Source organism: Vitis riparia, chromosome 10 (genome assembly GCF_004353265.1).
Source record: "Vitis riparia cultivar Riparia Gloire de Montpellier isolate 1030 chromosome 10, EGFV_Vit.rip_1.0, whole genome shotgun sequence".
Lineage (NCBI taxonomy): Eukaryota > Viridiplantae > Streptophyta > Magnoliopsida > Vitales > Vitaceae > Vitis > Vitis riparia.
Window position 1 is genome coordinate 20,725,816 of NC_048440.1, and position 17,575 is coordinate 20,743,390.

The window sequence follows — 17,575 nt, forward strand, 5'->3', positions numbered from 1 at the left end:
CAATACATATTTATAAGCTTTATATTAAAAATCGAGTTTGGAAAGATGTTTTTTTTTCTACAATCATGGGACATTTAAAAAATGTTATGTCTTTTTAAAATATTTTATAAAATATATTTTTTTAAATATTATTAAATAAAAAATCCATCACACCCCAAAGTAGGGGGTGGTGGCCATTACAGTGAAGACGTGGCAAAATCTCAATCGTGACAATATAACTCAAGTCAACAAAGCACACGATTTCATGCCCACTAAATCATTCCTCACAAAAATAAATGAAAAAGCCAGAAAATGCTTAGAGCCCTCCTCCCAAAACCCCATATTCTCCTTTTCGGACCCAAGTTCAGAGCCTGGAAAAATCTCAATCCTTTGCCCAATCACCACTTCCTTTCCACATCTTTTCGATACCCTCTCAAAGGTTATTGATTTCCACTGAAACCCAAATCTTGAATTCTTCCCTTTGGTTATTGTTTTGTTTGTGGATTCAGGTGTGGAGGTCGTTGGAGCAGTGTTGGGTGGTGGAGTGAGAGCAATGTCAGGTTCAGCAGTGTCGTCAGCATCGGCTGCTGGTGAGCAGTTGGCGTCCGGGAATGAAGTGCAGCAGGTTACGATGAAGGTGCTGTCTGCAGAGAACGATGACCATGGTGGTGTCATCGTGGAGATGAAGGAGGCTATGGATTTTGAGGCTTTTGTTTCTCTGCTCAGAGCTTCAATTGCTCACTGGAGACAGCAGGTTTATGGGCTCTGGTTACTTATTTTCTTGTGGGATTTTTTGGTTTTTTGGTGTCAAGGGTTTGATGTATTTTGGCTTTGTTTTGCCTGTATTTGCATTTTGATTCTATAAAACCCACCTATGTTCTCTACATTTTAAAGATTCACCATTGTATTTAGTCTTTAATATTTGATGGTGTACTATTTACAATTCTAACTGGAGTAGCAACTATTCTATTAACTGCTGGTGCTTTTCTTGAATGGAAGTGTTTCAATTGTCTGCGGATCAATCTCACGTTAGAAAATCAAGTAAATAAGATCTCATAATTCTAGAATAATGAACCAAAATAGATCTACAAAACTCACCTTGTGTCATTGTGATAAAGACCACCTTACTTAGATTGTTCACGATATTGCGATACTTTGGTAGCACCTTGTCACCTTGTATCAGTATTGTATTAACACCTTGTATCTTCGCTCTCCTAACTCTCTGTCTCACTTAATGCTTGTATTGATGATGGGAAACCTCACAAACTTAGGACGAGTGGAGAGAGGGACCAAGCCCTTTTATATTACATCAAGTAGTCTCACTTAATGTTTGTATAGATGATGGGAAACCTCACAAACTTTGGACTAGTGGAGAGAGGGACCAAGAGCCCTTTTATATTATATCAAGTGAACTTCTATTAAGAGTCACAAATGAGCACTACCTTCTAAATACATGAATCCGCCTTTTCCAATTCCATGTAATATCTGTGAAAACTTTAATGTAGGTACATGACTTTGGTCATTGTTCCTTGTATACAATTTAGTAGGTTCATGACTTTGGTCATGGTACCTTTTATTTTCCATATATCTTATACATTTAATCTTCTCACATACATTAGATGTATAATATAGGAAATGTAAATTCATTAGGTTCATGTTGAAGGGGTGGGTTTTTCTTCTCTTTTCTCTTGCTTGCTGATTGGCCCTATTTGTATAATCTGTGTGTACTTTGTTGTGCCTTTTTGCAAGTGATTTTAATATATCTTGCTCATTTACCTTTCAAAAAATAAAAATAAAAAATTGAACCCTTAGGATGTGGGGATTAACTTCATGTGGTCATGAAGGCCACAATAATTCTAACATCTAATGCTTTTGGGGTTTTTAGAATTAGAGATAATTCTGAATCAAAATGTTTGTGATTCAGAATTTTAGGATGAATTAGTTCTTGGGCGTTCCTATTAATTTCAAAATGTTTGTGATCTGCTTATGTTGTCACAAACTTTTTGATTGCTCATACATGTGCAATTCAGACTGGTTGCAGGCTAGATGATTTCACAACATGAATGAACACAGACCACATAATCAGTGGTTTTGCGAGTCAGATATGTCTCCCTTTTACGCATTTTTGATGTTATCACTTGAACTTTGATATATTGATCTTGTTTATTTCCATTGATTGGTATGACAATGGGTTCTGCAGGGTAAGCGGGGAGTTTGGATCAAAATGCCTATTGAGCTAGTAAATCTAGTTGAAGCTGCAGTTAAGGTATCTTACTTTTGTGAAATTGAGTTATGGTGATTCCTGAGAATTGAGAAGCTTATCTTGATTGTAAGGAAATCTGCCAATGGTGTTACCTGTCATGTTTTGTCCTCTGATTGATCTTCTAAAGTTGCATTTGACCACTGTTTCTCGTCTCTGTCATATTTCTATGTAGGAAGGATTTTGGTATCACCATGCTGAGAGAAAATACTTAATGCTTGTGTATTGGATTCCTGAAGGCCCCAATACTATTCCACCAAATGCCACCCATCGAGTGGGTGTTGGTGCATTTGTGTTGAATGAAAAAGGAGAGGTACACTCTTGAGCATTAACCACTCCACCTAACTTTTCAACCTTAAAGGAAGAGCAGCTTCCAAGTCTGTAAAGAATTCTCAGTTTATGCCTGTAGGCCTCTGTTATTTTGTATGAGGAGCACGGTGAAAGACTTGCAAGTTGTACCAACTATTTGAGGTGTTTCCCTGATAAGCATTCTAATGAAAGCTTATACTGCTTGCATGATCCTAACTCATGCACCAGAAAAAAAAAAAGGCAAAGTTTCTGGAGCATTCTGTGGAAGCAGAAGCTTGATTTGGAGCTAGGAAGCAGTTTGCACTCAAGTTTCAACCATTCATATGAACTTTCATTTTTGCATTTTCTTTGAAAAATTTACAGCCATACTCCCATTTTTAGAATTATACTGTTAGAAAATCATGATGCTCCTATTCTTTTACTAGAACGATTGTGACTATCATTGTTAGTGTTAGTTAACTGCTACCATGTGCAATAAGCCAATCATGAATTAACTAATAATAACTAGTAGTTACAGATTAAAAATGTGACTATTTGAGTATCACAAAATGTTACATTTATAGGTTAATGTTCATGGCCACTATATTTCTTGGTGATTTCTAGTGCAGATTCTACTGCTATAATGTTCTTATATTTGAATGTTCCCATTGCTTTTTCTTAGCTTCACTTTATTTCAGATCCCTCCTCCTGGCATCTGCTTCCTGTTTCTTTTCTTGCACTGCATGTAGCTACTATGACTCAGTTCTCTAAGTTGCTTATATTCTTTTTCCATCGAACAAATATGAGAAACCGTTAACTAGACAACCCCCTGCCAATAAACTAAACTCTTGGATTGGATAGTTTTTCATCATATAAGTGTTTCAGAATTCTGCCTAGAAACCTGCTCTGCTTCCTCTATATGGCAGTGGCAGTGGCAGACCGAATTTTTTTCTCACTTTTCTGACTTAATTATTTAACCAAGTTAGATGCAAGAAAAATTTTCCCTAAGTCCACTCCAATTTATTTATTGTTTTGAACCTGATACTAGACTGTTTCTCTATCCCCGTTCTCTCCCTCCCTCCTCTCTCTGTAACTCTCTATCATCTAGTCCTCTTCTCCCTGCCTGTTTTTCTCAGTAAATCTCTATTAACTTTTTGGTAACCACTTTTTGTTTGCCAATTAACAAGAGAGACCCTTGCCCTTTCCCTGTGAGTGCTCATATAATAACAATTATATATAACTTATGCAGCTGTAGATCTCTGAATTTGTTTTCACTCTTAGGGACAGTGTAGTTATGACTGAAAAATGTGGGTTTGCTTTGATAGATGTTGGTGGTTCAAGAAAAGAGTGGACGGTTTCGAGGAACAGGTATATGGAAATTCCCCACTGGAGTTGTTGATGAGGTGTGTATGTCAGGGTAAATGTTTTCTTGCAGATATAAATAATACGCAGTCAGTATTTTTCTTCCATTTATTGAGCTGTTTCATCTACAGGGGGAAGATATATGTGATGCAGCAGTTAGAGAAGTCAAAGAAGAGACAGGAGTAAGTGTGCAAGTTTATTCTCTTCAATACAAATAATCTCACGTTTCAGTTTCTTCCCTTTCCTTTTCTTTTGAGCCAATATATATGTGATTTGGTCATTATTTTGTTTAATTTATTGGGTATTCTGCTGCTTCAGATTGACTCTAAATTTGTGGAAGTATTAGCATTCAGGTATGTAGTTTGCTTAACATGAAATAGTTTAATATAAATCGAGCTGCATTATTTCAGATTAGGTTGCACATGTCCCAGGCTTCTAGCTAATATCTTCAAACTTGCTTAGGCTTCCTTGTATAGTTGTCCTCAATATTTCACCAAGGTCTGGAGAAAGCTTGTGTGCTTTACATGTGTATATATTGTATTTATATCCAACAAACAATTTCTCTAGTACCATTTAATATAGATGACCCCCTGCAAAAATTTTCTGAAAATTTCTGATGGCAACATATCGAAGAACTAGGATATATATTTCTTATCCATTTCTCTGACAGTTACTGTTTCTGAAATCTGAATTCCTGTTACTTAATTTGCAGACAAAGCCACAAGTCATTCTTTGAGAAGTCAGATTTATTCTTTGTTTGCATGCTGCAACCCCTCTCCTTCGATATCCAGAAGCAGGAATCAGAGATTGAGGCAGCTCAGGTAATTCCCGGCCAGAAAATGGCGGATGATAAAGCTTATTTTTTCTTTTAAAAAGGTGCAATACAATTAATTCACTAAAAACACGAAATGTTGGGAAATGTGGTTAGTGCCATGTATAAGCCATCACCCAACGCTCCTTCCATTACCTGTTTGTTTCCATCTTACCCTTATCGATGCTACATGTTGCACGAGAAATTCCAAAATATTTTTGACAAATACAAAATGGACACTGTTCTGGAACAGTAAATTCTTTTACATATTTGTGCCAAGGAGAAAGAAGCGAGAATGAAAAGTAGACGATTAAACTATCTGGGGCCCAACCTGTTTGCTCCCCACCTTGGAGATTCAAAAAAAATCAAACAGGCCCTCTCTTACATGTGGTCCTTTTCGCAGGACTGGTAGCTGGGATGTTCTAATCATCCTGCTATGGTTTAAAAGTTGTTGTCAGATCATGTCTTACTTGTTTCAACCTCGACTTCTTGACTTTTGTTCATCAAACATGAAAAGAACCCAATGTAACAATACCTGAAGTAACTGGTACACAATCCTTACATGGTCTTTTTTTCTTGTGATCTGCAGTGGATGCCGATCGAGGAGTATGCAGCACAGCCATTTGTCCAAAAGCATGGGCTTTTAAGGTACCTCATGGACGTATGCTTAGCCAAAAAAGATGGGGATTATTCTGGTTTTACTGGCGTCCCTACAACATCCAGTTTCTCTAATGAAGAAAGCTACTTGTATTTGAATGGTGGGTGCCTGAAAAGCCAGTAAGGTCTTCTAATCATCTCTTCAAGTCGAGGGTTTTGCAAGGATTTCCCTTCTATGATTTTATGTTGCACAAAGCTCATCTCCTAGGGTGAGGCTGAGTAAATGAACCCTTTCCATTCTATTGTCATTTATTCAACGACTCAGGTATATCAAGAGACAAATAAGTGATGTAAATGACAATTCCATAAACGAGTGACAATAAGTGATAAGTACGACACTGTCTTGTTAGATCGGGTTTTGATCATCTCATCTTAAAATCAATAGAATAAGAACTTTTAATTAAAAATCAATTAATGTTGTGATGTCCAGTAAAGGAGATAGGACATTTGATAGTACAAGAATCATGACTTTGTTAGATCTTGTATTGCTTATTTTATTTGAATATCAATCCATCTTTCAAAAAAATTCGAACATTTTGTGGTATTTGATACTGCACATTTGCACCGACTTTGGACCTGTTTTTTAGACCATTATTAAGGTAAACAGGTTATGAATTAATGCATGCCTGCCAAAAAAAGAAATTTAGTCTTAGGATATGAGTTAATATATGATTAAAGAAAAGGATTGTATTCATACCCTCATTGCTACAAGGAAAACATTGTATATTATTTGGAAATGATGGTATTAAAAGTATGTTTGGCAGCGATTTTAAGAAGTGTTTTTAGTTTATTTAACATCCTAAAATCACAATCAAAGACATTTAAGTAGTATTAAAAAAAGTTAAATATTTTATCAAAAAATTTAGAAAATTAGTAATAAGTTAATAAAAAAGAAAAAATAAATCATCTGAAATGTGAAAGTAAGATATTTTCAACACGGGACAAGAAAAATCAATTCCATTGTTGTTCATTAGGCCATGTAAACTTGAAATGAAATGTTACTTAAAAGTGTTGTTGTTATAGAAGACAATGTACGAACGATTTGAGGATGATATTTAGTGATGTGTACAAACAACAATGACATTATTTTATTTTGAGTAATGGGAATACACGAAGAAAAACACCTATTAGAAAGGAAAAGAAAGAGAAGGAAGAAAAGTTTGACTAATTTTACGGCCTAATTGTGAGAGAGGGACAGGTGGAGTATGCAGCGGAAAGGGGGCCTCCTCCGTCTCTTTGCCACTTTGGTTCAGACAAACAGTATAATTTGGAGAAGCATCGCCGCTTGTTTTCTCGGTTTCCATATTCAGAGCTCAGAAGTCGAAATCTTACACGAGCGCTTTTGGAACTGGCTAGTGGCTTCTCTTTTCTCTCCCTCCCCACTTCCCGAAGATAGAAAAGATAAAAGTAAAAGAAATCATCCAGTGTGGAGATGGAAACAGCCCATAACAAGAAATCCATCATGAATTATATGGTTTATAGATTTCAAGCTAGCTTAATTTCTGGGTTTTTTTTTTTTTTTTTGGATTTACAATTTATATATGAAATAAACTGGAAAGGAAAGAAAAAAACAAAAAGAAGAAGAAAAACCAAGAGCAAGGGCTGTAGCTAGTGTTTTCTTCATCCATCCCCTTCTCCAGCTAGCTCCAGTAGCTCCAGAAAAGAATGTATTCGAACATAGCCTGTGATCCTCACATACAGAACCCATCATCGTCTTCATCTACTTCTTCATCTTCATCTTCATAATCCACATCAATCTGGTAAAGAAAAACTCATATATATCACTTAGAAGTTACAACAGATAAATCTACCTGGGTCTTCCGGTGGCCGCTCCGCCACCACTGCTAGAACCACCGGAGGTAGGTCTACTGCCGCTACCCATCTGATGATACGACCCTGATCCGTAGACGTGTCCTTGATGATGCTGGTGGTGGCCCATCATCATCATTGTCTGCTGCATCGCACCGTACCCACTTCCGAAGTTTCCAGTGTTTACTACGCCGCCATTACCTCCGTCCCCGCTGGAGCCGCCGCCGTCCTTCTCGACCTGTCTGCCCACAGCGGTCTTCTCGCCCTCCACCTCCCGGAACTTCTGGAGGTACACCTTCAACGGCTCCACGTACTCCTCGAACCCCAGCGTCATCATGGCCCACAAGAGATCGTCACCGTTGATCGTCTTCCTCTTCTCTCTCTGACACTTGTCCGACGCCTCTCCGGTGACGAAGCTGATGAACTCCGACACGCACTCCTGCACAGTCTCCTTCGCGTCCTTCGAGATCTTTGCGTTCGCTGGCAACGCCTTCTTCATTATCCTGCTCACGTTCGCGATCGGAAGCAGCCGGTCCTGCTCTCTCGCCGACAACTCGCTGTTCACGTTGCCGCCGCTGTTGTTGTTCTGAGCTCCTCCCGAGTCATTGTCCGAGTCTGCCATTAAACTCAGCCAACCAAAACCTCAAGCATCACACTTGGTCCAAGTCCAAGTCGCCAATTCAGCCGGAATTCGAACGTTGTCACGGCCGGTACTTTCGCCGGCTGTGGGTAGAGAGTGTTGAGGCCCGTTGGATCTGGGGCTTAATATTGCATCGGATTTGACATGTGGACTTTTGCCAACCGTTCATTTGTCGATAAGTTTGAGTTACGTGGAGGTACTGTGTACTGTTGATAGACAGGAAAAGGAAGATCTGAGCCGTTGAGTTCAACAGCACGTGACCTACTCAGGTCCGATTTATATATTTTAATGATATAGGAATTCAACCTAGGGCACAACATTGTATTTACCTAAAATTAGAAGTATCCTATGATTCTTGATTCTTTAATGACAATTATTTTTCGGATTATAAAAAAAAATTATTAAATAGTTTTTTAATTTTAAAAATATGATTAACAAATTTTTTATTAAGATTTTATCTAGGAAAATATTTTTCATATTTAAATTTTAAAACAAAATCATATTCATGAAAAGAATTTATTTTTAAAAAAATGATATTAAACATATTTTAAAATAATACCGACATTATTGTTTATGTCACAAAATATCATTTATTGATACAATTCTCCAATTCCCAATTCAAATTTCATTTATAATAATATGAATAACACGATGACAAACAAAAAATACGATAAAAATATGAATAATAATATCAAACTACTAAAATTATATAGTAAATCTTACACTATAATTTTTTTTCTTTATTTTAAATTTAGAGATTGAATTATTGGATATTTTTCTTTATAGCGAGAAGAGTTTAATAATATGTGGTCCTAGTGGGGTCATTAGGAAACTAAATTAATTTAGTGTGGGTGTAAATGTTGAGGAGTGTTTGGATAGTGGAGGCATGGGAGGGTCCCACTACACTGAGTGGAGTGTGTTGTCAATGGCATCCAATAGTGAAATATTTCACCCATCATATTCATATATTGCATTATATTTGTTGTGAATTTTCCATTTCAAAATTATTCCCATTTGGCAACAATTGTTTGTACATATGTGTTATTACTTTAGGGAAAATTATTAGGACTTAGAATGACAAACTTAGTTTTGAGAACTATGAAGATTACATTTATGACTCATGGGGCCAATAGGTTAAACCATCAAATCAATATCCTTATCCTTGAGTAATTAAGCCAAAAGCCAAAGTAATTCATGCATCACCTTTTTTTTTTAATGAAAAATATTTATTACAAAAAATAAAGTAGAAAGAGGAGAAATCGAGAAAGAAGAAAATATAATGCTAATAAAATCTTATTAGGAAAAACCTAATAGAAAAAATTCTTGTGAAGGAAAAAGAGTGTACTCTTTGCAAATTTAGTTATTATGACTACTTTGTTAAAAACCTTGCAAGTAAAATTTAGTGAGACAAAACTTGGATGAAGGAAAAAAATTACGGTATATCCATATCAGTGTTCTCTTCATATAAACATGATTATATTTTCTTTAACACTTTAATTAGTAGACCTCTCAATCTTTGGATTTCAATGTGGTATTTTCACTTTTTCAATAAAGTCAACGGTAACGCTTTTGTGAATAGATCTATTAGATTATCACATGACCAAATCTACTTAACATTAATTTCACTTTTATCTTGGAACTCATGAATATAAAGGAATTTGAGAAAGATATATTCAGTTCTATCATTTGTTTTAATTTGTGTGATACAAACAACATTATCTTCATATACTTTGGTTAGGTTGTCTTTGATAGAGGGTATCTCACATGATTCCTCGAATATGTTGTATCACTGACCATAACCATATTCATGACTTGTTTCATGGATTGCAAGTATTTTTTAATGGTTTGAAGAGATAATTATCATTGTTTGCTTGATTGATCTCTATGACAGTGTTGTATTATTGTAAGTAAATACATACTTTGTTTGAAATTGAGCTTTGTGAGGGTTTGAAGGATAGTCATCATTCACGTATCCAAGCAATTGAAATTTTGCTCATTTCAAATAAAACAAAGTCAAAACTTTGACAAAGATATTGAATTACATGTTTTGACCTCATTCTGTGCTTTTTATTTAGTGTGGAATTGTATCTTGCATGCAAGTTGACAAAGAATATTATATTTGGTCATATACAATTTGTAAGGTCATGAGTATACCAATAGTACTTTTAGACCGAATATTTCTTTGTTATCTTCTTTAGGATGAAATGGAATATTTTTCACTTTTAAAAAATGAGCTATCATTAGAGAATTTAGTGGATGTGATTTGTCCATATGAAAGTGTTTCATGAAATTTTCCGTGTACGTTGACTGATGGACTAACATTTCATTTGAAAGGTGCTTGATTTGCAAGATGAAACAAAATTTTATTTTCCTAATATTTTTCATTTCAAATCCTTTTATAAATTAATTGTTGTTATGAACTCTTCAGGAGTTGATAAGATTGCAACAATTACAAACCTCTATTAGTATATATAATGTAATGACATAATGTGATCAAATATATTATCATCATGATTTGATCTAGAACGTGATATTTAATTTTCAACTATTGCTTTAGACATTTTAATCTTTCAAAAAATTATTTGCTTTAGGCATTTTAATCCTTTAAAGAGTTGATTGCTTCATGCATTTTGAATCATTAAGAGATTTTAACATATCAATGGAAATTTATTGTACCTATTTTATAAAGTACATATCAAATCCTTCATAGATTATTGAGGAGTTGATATAAGGTATCTACGATAAATCTAAGGTTATAACTTTTGCTTACACTTTTGTAAAATAACCCATTTGTATCCAATAGTTTTTACGTCTTTAAATGTCAAATTTTAAACTATTTATATCAAGTAGACTTAACATCTTTAGATATTGAACTTTATGTCCATTTATATCCGATCAAACTTATACTTTTAAGTATCAAACTTCAAGTCCTAATACTTATATGGACAAGTTTAGTACTATTTCAATTGCTTCTTTCTACCTAGCCATGTATTTTTATGTCAGTATTTTTGCATAATTCATGATTTGGATTTTCATCGTTCCTTATATGTTAAGGTTCATCTAGAAAGAAGATTTTATGACAATATTATTTGATAGTACTTTCCACTTGACATTTACATAACTAATAAAGTCTGTTTACTTATAGGTAATTTACCTCTTTAAGAGTCATTATTCAAGTTGTTCCTCTTTTGAAACTATTTATCCAATTTGTGCATGCTTAATGATAACTTATACCTCTTAGGATCTATTTATTTAATCTATTATAAATTGATAAGTCATTCTTATCATTTTTTGAACGGGCATGACCATTTCGAGAGTGTTAATTTTTGCATGCATGAGTATTTCCTTATGCCATTTCCACATTTAGAGAATGTCTTTTTAGCCGATGTGTCTATAATGCTTCGGGCATGTCTCATTGTTTTATTAAAACATCAAGTTATCACATTTCATTATATTATATTGATGTTGATATTATTAGAAAGAGATTCATTCACTTCTCATATGTTTATAATTTTTTTTGAAAAGTAACATTTTAAAATAATAAATATTTTTATTATAACCTATTCTTTTTGAAAACAATAGACTTGAAAGTAATATCCTATCCTTGAGTAAAATTATTAGAGTTTAATTAGAATTAAATTGCTTTTATAAAATGATCATATGGCAGAGTTTAAAAAATGAAACCAATCTTATTCAAGCTCTTCTCATTCATTATTGTTTATATAAAATAATTTATATTGTTTATATAAAATATTTATTCCCTCATTATTCTATCTCTATATAAATTTCACTATTTTGAATAGAAAGAAGTAAATTATATAGTAAATAATACGAATAATAGGTAAAAATTTAAAATCACTAAACATCATCTCCAATGGGCCACAATTCCATGAAATTAAGATAAAATAATATATTTCAATTTTTAAAATTTTCTTTTTTAGAAATACTTTGGCCGATAGGAAGATTGTTAATATTCTCATATTCATAACTTCTAATTATGTATAATAATATAATATTTGATTGATTGTAATATTTGTAATTATTATTATATAGCTTTTGATGATATATAAATACAATATTTGGCTAACAAAGAAATTGAATTAATATTTCATTAGTTGATTACCCGTTTAATAGAGAATGATTATCCACAAGTTCCTATAATATGACAAATTCTCATATTTTATAATAATATTCATTTTTATTTATTTATTAATATTATGTGAATTTCACTCAACTTCTCCTAATATTGGGCTAAATACACTTTATCACCATTAGTTTAAATTCGGGTCAAATATCTTTCATATTTTTCCTATTTGTTATTTTCACATACCTTCCATTTGATTTAAAATAAGAGAATTATTTGATGAAATTTTCAACTCAACGTGGTTAACTGTATTTAACTGATCAATGGGCCGGGCCCAAATTACACTCCTATTTATATTTAATTAAGAGGGATGAAAAGAAATATAACAATAAACCAAAAGCTAACCAAAAGGTTAAGGCTTGTACTTGAGTGAACTATAAAGGCTATTTTTGTGATTATGGGCTAATGGATTAACTTCATTAGATGGCATTCTATATATGTCACAATCTTTGAGAATGTTGACCTAATTTCTCTCCTACCTCCATATATTCAAACCAACGCTGTTTACCTATTCATAACTCATATGTATATTTTGCAGATGGAGATTGTTGGGGCAGGCTTGAAATTGAGGGAGATTGCTTATGATTCTTTCCCAAGATTATCAAAGGTGTATGTGCTCTAATACTCTTGTAAAGAATACTTTGTTCTCAAAAACTTCATATAGAATAAGTAGATGATAGAAGTAGGCTACCAACCACAGTTAACTTCCTTTTTCAACTTCCAACTTCTGCCTTAGACACGAGGTGATCTCTATACACCAACCACCAAGACAAGGATGAAATAACCCTTTCTCTTTGTGTTGGATGTCAAATGACCAAACCCTCGTTCAACCCAATGCCAAATTACAACTTTTGTGGTTGTAATTTGAAGGGTTGAGAAGGGCATGTGGAAAATAAACTGTCTTATATAAACAAGGGCGTGAGATTCCTTTCTGTGTTGATTAATTTCATTGCAGGAAATACAAAGTTCAGGAGACAGAAACACAGAGAAGATGAGCTACTTTTGTGTGTGCAAGTACAATAATCTTGTGATCATGCTAGTATTCTTGGTGTTCTTCTTCGGGACGTCGGGGGCTGCTGGAAGAGAGAGCTTGCTGCCAGAGCTGTGGAGCCGAGAGGACATGGTGCAAGGAGCTGGATATGGAGAGGAGAAGCTCTCAACGGTGCTGGTTACAGGCACTGTTCTTTGTCACGCTTGTCTGGATAAAGAGTCTCAGAATCCTTCATTGCCCATCTCAGGTTGGTAATGCTGTTATCTGTTTACTTGCCTCGATATATATTGATAGAAGGACCCTGCAGCCTTAACATGATCATAACCAGTTGCCATGAACTTTAGCTTTTCTGATCGATAATGTGATGATAGTGATGCAAGCCTAAATGCATGCTTTCAAGAAAGAGGCAGAGTGCCTTGATGATCTATATATTCTATGGTGAGGTATAAGAAGAGCCTTACAGGCTTCATGAGCTGTGGCTCCAGGGTAAAGGTCATGGTCATTTCTAATGCATCAGGTACATGAAGCTAGCCTCTCTCTCTCTGAGCACTGTTACATTGACACGACTGCTTGGAACCTCTCATCTAATTCCAGTGTTAATGCACTTTCATTTACCTACCTCACCTCCTTTAAGAAATTCCTTTTGAAGTTACTAACATATTAATATTCTATTGTTTGTGGAACCCTTCTTGGCTCACAATATTTTGCCTTTGCTTGGGAGTCATGTGGGCAAGTTAATGCATTTCTAAGTTTTCAAATGTTTGCTGATTAAGTGGGTGATTATGGTTTAATCAACTCATCGCTCTCATTCTTAACCCCCCGGATGGCTTAATAAGTGGCCAATTATCATGGTTTGATGTGCCTATAATTATTATCAACAAGCTTACATGAACTGTATTTTGTAATAGAGTTTTTAAGTTTCCTGCAGGTGCTTCAGTATCTGTTACATGCCATGCCAGTGGGAAGAAAAGGAGATCAACTTTGGCACAAGGAGTCACAGATGAAAATGGAGATTTCATCATCGATCTTCCTTCTGAACTTCATGCAGTTCCAAACTTGGAGAAGACATGTTCAGTTGAAGTTCATCAGCTGCCAAGGAACTCGCTCTGCCAACCAGGTTTTGTCAGGAAACACAGAGGAATAAGATTATCATCAGTTGGGAATGGCATACGGACATACACAGCAAGAACGATAAGTTTCATGGACCCGAAATCAAAGCCTTCACCAGCTTCCATGAAGAAGATGGCTGGTAAAGATGAGATGTCATGGTAGACACCTTGGACCTACTTATTATGAACATCGCTCTGACAACTCATTTGGATGGCGCTTCAGTCACAGCATTGAGTGCTTGTAAAAAAATAAAACAAATCGTAAAAATACAGAGGATGATGGTGATATAGCGTAGATGTAAATTCAATGTTTTGCTATATGTTGAGCTTGAGTAACGGCCAATCATTATAATAAAGATGTTCTTCCACATGGGGGAAGAAACTGTTTACCATAGGGTTGCTTACATAAAGAAATACTACGAATCTTGACAGATGTTCCACAATGACATTAACGATGCTTGGTGTCCCAAAAGCAAGTTTCGGGTAAAAACTTATCTTAAACTTGTACTTAAAGACACAAATGAAACAAAAAATTCTAGACGGGATTTGTGAATGCACTCCAAAACCGATCAGGGCTTCTCCACAGGTTTTTTCAGGGCTCCAGAGACTATGTACTTTGCGACATCAGCACAGCAAGTAAGCTTATCTGCTTCCTCTTCAGGAATTTCAACAGAGAATTCTTGCTCAAAAGCCATAACAAGCTCCACCCTGTCCAAGCTATCCAGGCATAAATCCTTCTGGAAATCGGCTGTTGCAGTAACCTGTTGAAGGGTCAAGAGAAGTTACATCAATTTCATCGAAGTATCCTTGTTGCCTAATGGCAGGGTAAAAGCTGAACTGAGATGAACACATTTCTTGGTATTCCAAACATAAAACATCAACCCCACCAGGGGTATTGTCTCAACTAGAATGAATTAACCCCGAACATAAATCATTCATGACTAATCTGAAATCAACTGATGATAGAGAAAATAATAAATCATGGCAGGAAGAATTAACTACCTTCTTGCTATCGATTTTATCAAATTTCTTAACCAGTCCAAGCACTTGATCCATTATCTGGTCACAGCTGCTAAGTGCCGATGTGCATATCCGGCAGATCTGTGGCTCAATGACCTTGTGACCTCTACCAACAAACAATTGACCCAGAGAGATCCTCACCCTCAGATATGCCAATAAGGTGTTCCTTAAGAATTGTAGGTTCCCAAAGCCTTCCATGTTCTGGCGTGCTGAGGATCAATGAAATTCCACTTCATGTCAGTGCACACAAATCAAAAGCACAGATAAATATCTAAGTTTACAGGCATGTAAATTGCAACATAAAGGGAAGTAGATAACAACTAAATTTAAGGGTGTGGAAGATTGGAAGCTTTTAAATGTTTCTCAAGAATTATAGGGCTTTATTTCTCACCTATTTAAAATCAGCATATTATTTAGGGTACATGATTATAATTATGAGAGTTCAACATGGCTTTGATTTAATCCAAAATTTCCAAAAAAAAAAAAAAAAAAAAAGGTTCTAAACCTGCAGGTATAGATCCACACTAAATCTGTAAACTAGACCCAAGTGCAGCTACCAAGGTTTAAAGGCTAATACAAGTTGATCTATTCTCAAATACAAGAACCAAGAGGCAAGAACCCTAAAGAAGCTTTTTATTTTCTGACATGGCATGCATTTTTGGGTACATTGGACCCAAAATTGAATCAGATCTTAGAGGTGAAGCTTTTATGTGAAAACAGAGGACCATGCTCTTCATTTTTCTATCCATGACAGAATGTACCAGAAAACATGAAAACTATATTTGAATCCCCAAGCCTATCAGTTTCCCGGATAGGAAACAACCTTCAAGTTAACAAGTCCTAACCAGCAAAAAAGGACAACCCAGAAGGAATAAAAATGAAGCCTTTCATGGTTCAACTGGAAAACAAAATACATTAAGAAATTGAAAATGGAAGAATTAAGATACATGATCATCCACACATAAGAAATACAAATCAACCATGTTGAAGAAACCCTTCACAGAACCGGTGAGTGTGATCAAATCAAAACCTACATGATCTCAGTTGGAGACTAATTCTCCACATGGAATTAAATCCCCCCTCATTGAAACCAACTCTAACAAACACGGAGAGAAAATCACTCTCCCTCAACGTTCTCGAACAAACAGAAACTACTCTTCTGAGCCCCATTTCTAGGAGTCAAACAGGTGGCAGACAGCAAAATGGAACACCTTCTGACATGGGGTTTTGAGGAATGAATGTGTTATGCATGGAGCCCTTTAATAAAATTGATCAACCAATCAAAATTTCCTATATGGTTCTGCTAATTCTAATGGCAACCAATGTAGCACAAACCCATGATAGAAACAATTGAAAGATATCATCAACCAATCAAAAATTTCATATGTGCTTCTGCTAATTCTCATGGAAGGCAATGTAGCACAAACCCAAGTTAGAAACCATCAAACAGAGCAAACAAATACAAGCAACCAAATAAAAACTTCGCAATCCAATAAGATTCTGAAGCTTCCATTACATGAAAGAGAAAGCAAGGTGATATAAACAGCAACCCAGAAAATTTCTAATGCATGGAAAGAGAGGAAATGTGGGGAAGTTTTATAATCATATACAAACAAATGAGGAAGCAACCAGGAAATGGAGGCTCACCATTCACCTATGTGCTGCCTTTGGTTTATACACACATGTGTTCGACTTATCTTCGCACAGACACTCAAATCATTCAGCAGCCACTGCTCATGGGCTCTATATGGGCCTTAATCCCCTCTCAATCATACTTGTGGATCAAGAACATATGAAAGGACACTGGGCTGGGGATGGGGATGAAATTTAGGCAGGCTGGCCTCACCTAACTCCTAGGTTTGGGCTTGCCCAGGCAATCATTTTTATTACTTGATCCAGCTTGATTGAGTTTTTCAACACAAAATCAATTTGATGGGGCTTGGACCAAGAGTTTGGACAATCCAAACTTAACTAGAACTCAGTTGATACAGTATATTTTTTTAGATTTTATATATATAAAGAAAACAAAGTCAAATTACAATTATAGTATGTATTATTTCATTTTGTTATAAATATGGGTAAATTTACCTTTTATTGTTATCTTGAAATGTTGTATGCTTACTAATTAAATTTTTGTCAGGTTCAACCCCATTTAATCTTACCTAACTCAAATTTGTTAAATAATCCATTCAGTCTTTACCAAACTCAAATTTGTTAAATAATCCTATCAATTTGAGTATAACTCAAACCGAAGTCGTGTTTGAAAAAATAAGATCAATTTAAACTTTAATGAGGACCTCAAGTTAGAAATTGGTTGGATTAATTTTGGGTATTGGGAGTAGATGATGGTTATTATTATTTTTAAATTATATTTTTTATTTAGTATATATTAGATATGATTTTTTTTCATGTTTAATAGAGCTTTTTAGCTGGTCTTAAGAGCCATATTTGAAGGTTCAACGTAATTTTTATGAGTACTTGGAAGCAAGAGGAGAAATGGGCCCT

General features: G+C 35.0%; 4 protein-coding genes across 10 annotated transcripts; 2 read left to right on the forward strand and 2 right to left on the reverse strand.

The window, feature by feature from the left end:
• Positions 1-260: 260 nt before the first annotated feature.
• LOC117924028 (nudix hydrolase 2) lies at positions 261-5,764 on the forward strand. Its single transcript, XM_034842577.1, has 9 exons — positions 261-418; positions 489-733; positions 2,180-2,245; positions 2,415-2,552; positions 3,853-3,930; positions 4,021-4,071; positions 4,208-4,242; positions 4,602-4,710; positions 5,290-5,764. The coding sequence occupies exons 1-9, from the start codon at positions 292-294 to the stop codon at positions 5,479-5,481; spliced, it is 1,041 nt and encodes a 346-aa protein (XP_034698468.1). The 5' UTR covers positions 261-291; the 3' UTR covers positions 5,482-5,764.
• Positions 5,765-6,411: 647 nt separating this feature from the next.
• On the reverse strand, positions 6,412-7,914 carry LOC117924330 (nuclear transcription factor Y subunit B-3). Of its 2 annotated transcripts, none has more exons than XM_034842941.1 (2): positions 7,169-7,914; positions 6,412-7,039 (listed from the first exon to the last, which is right to left on the reverse strand). In XM_034842941.1, exons 1-2 carry the CDS (start codon positions 7,786-7,788, stop codon positions 6,886-6,888), a joined length of 774 nt encoding a protein of 257 aa, XP_034698832.1. In that variant the 5' UTR covers positions 7,789-7,914; the 3' UTR covers positions 6,412-6,885. The 2 variants fall into 2 exon arrangements, with proteins under 2 accessions (XP_034698832.1, XP_034698833.1); XM_034842942.1 differs by having other exon boundaries at positions 6,947-7,095; positions 7,169-7,911.
• Positions 7,915-12,865: 4,951 nt separating this feature from the next.
• Positions 12,866-14,442, forward strand: LOC117924397. The gene is made up of 2 exons (XM_034843030.1): positions 12,866-13,188; positions 13,870-14,442. Exons 1-2 carry the CDS (start codon positions 12,942-12,944, stop codon positions 14,211-14,213), a joined length of 591 nt encoding a protein of 196 aa, XP_034698921.1. The 5' UTR covers positions 12,866-12,941; the 3' UTR covers positions 14,214-14,442.
• LOC117924398 (acyl carrier protein 3, mitochondrial) lies at positions 14,379-16,799 on the reverse strand. 6 transcript variants are annotated; one of them, XM_034843037.1, is made up of 3 exons: positions 16,718-16,799; positions 15,053-15,279; positions 14,379-14,811 (listed from the first exon to the last, which is right to left on the reverse strand). In XM_034843037.1, exons 2-3 carry the CDS (start codon positions 15,266-15,268, stop codon positions 14,620-14,622), a joined length of 408 nt encoding a protein of 135 aa, XP_034698928.1. In that variant the 5' UTR covers positions 15,269-15,279; positions 16,718-16,799; the 3' UTR covers positions 14,379-14,619. The 6 variants fall into 6 exon arrangements, with proteins under 6 accessions (XP_034698928.1, XP_034698926.1, XP_034698924.1 ...); XM_034843035.1 differs by lacking the exon at positions 16,718-16,799 and adding an exon at positions 16,587-16,693; XM_034843033.1 differs by lacking the exon at positions 16,718-16,799 and adding an exon at positions 16,498-16,528.
• Positions 16,800-17,575: the final 776 nt, after the last annotated feature.

Excerpts from the sequence above, each read along its gene's own strand:
- LOC117924330 (XM_034842941.1), bottom strand. The coding sequence starts at position 7,788 with ATGGCAGACTCGGACAATGACTCGGGAGGAGCTCAGAACAACAACAGC. Across the intron at positions 7,040-7,168 it reads GCGGCCACCGGAAGACCCAG|GCTATGTTCGAATACATTCT; the intron begins GTAGATTTATCT and ends TGAGGATCACAG.
- LOC117924028 (XM_034842577.1), top strand. The coding sequence starts at position 292 with ATGCTTAGAGCCCTCCTCCCAAAACCCCATATTCTCCTTTTCGGACCC. Across the intron at positions 3,931-4,020 it reads CCACTGGAGTTGTTGATGAG|GGGGAAGATATATGTGATGC; the intron begins GTGTGTATGTCA and ends TTTCATCTACAG. Across the intron at positions 4,072-4,207 it reads AAGTCAAAGAAGAGACAGGA|ATTGACTCTAAATTTGTGGA; the intron begins GTAAGTGTGCAA and ends CTGCTGCTTCAG.
- LOC117924398 (XM_034843031.1), bottom strand. The coding sequence starts at position 16,240 with ATGGGGCTCAGAAGAGTAGTTTCTGTTTGTTCGAGAACGTTGAGGGAG. Across the intron at positions 15,280-16,104 it reads TAGTCTCCAACTGAGATCAT|CACGCCAGAACATGGAAGGC; the intron begins GTAGGTTTTGAT and ends ATTGATCCTCAG. Across the intron at positions 14,812-15,052 it reads ATAAAATCGATAGCAAGAAG|GTTACTGCAACAGCCGATTT; the intron begins GTAGTTAATTCT and ends ACCCTTCAACAG.
- LOC117924397 (XM_034843030.1), top strand. The coding sequence starts at position 12,942 with ATGAGCTACTTTTGTGTGTGCAAGTACAATAATCTTGTGATCATGCTA. Across the intron at positions 13,189-13,869 it reads TCCTTCATTGCCCATCTCAG|GTGCTTCAGTATCTGTTACA; the intron begins GTTGGTAATGCT and ends AGTTTCCTGCAG.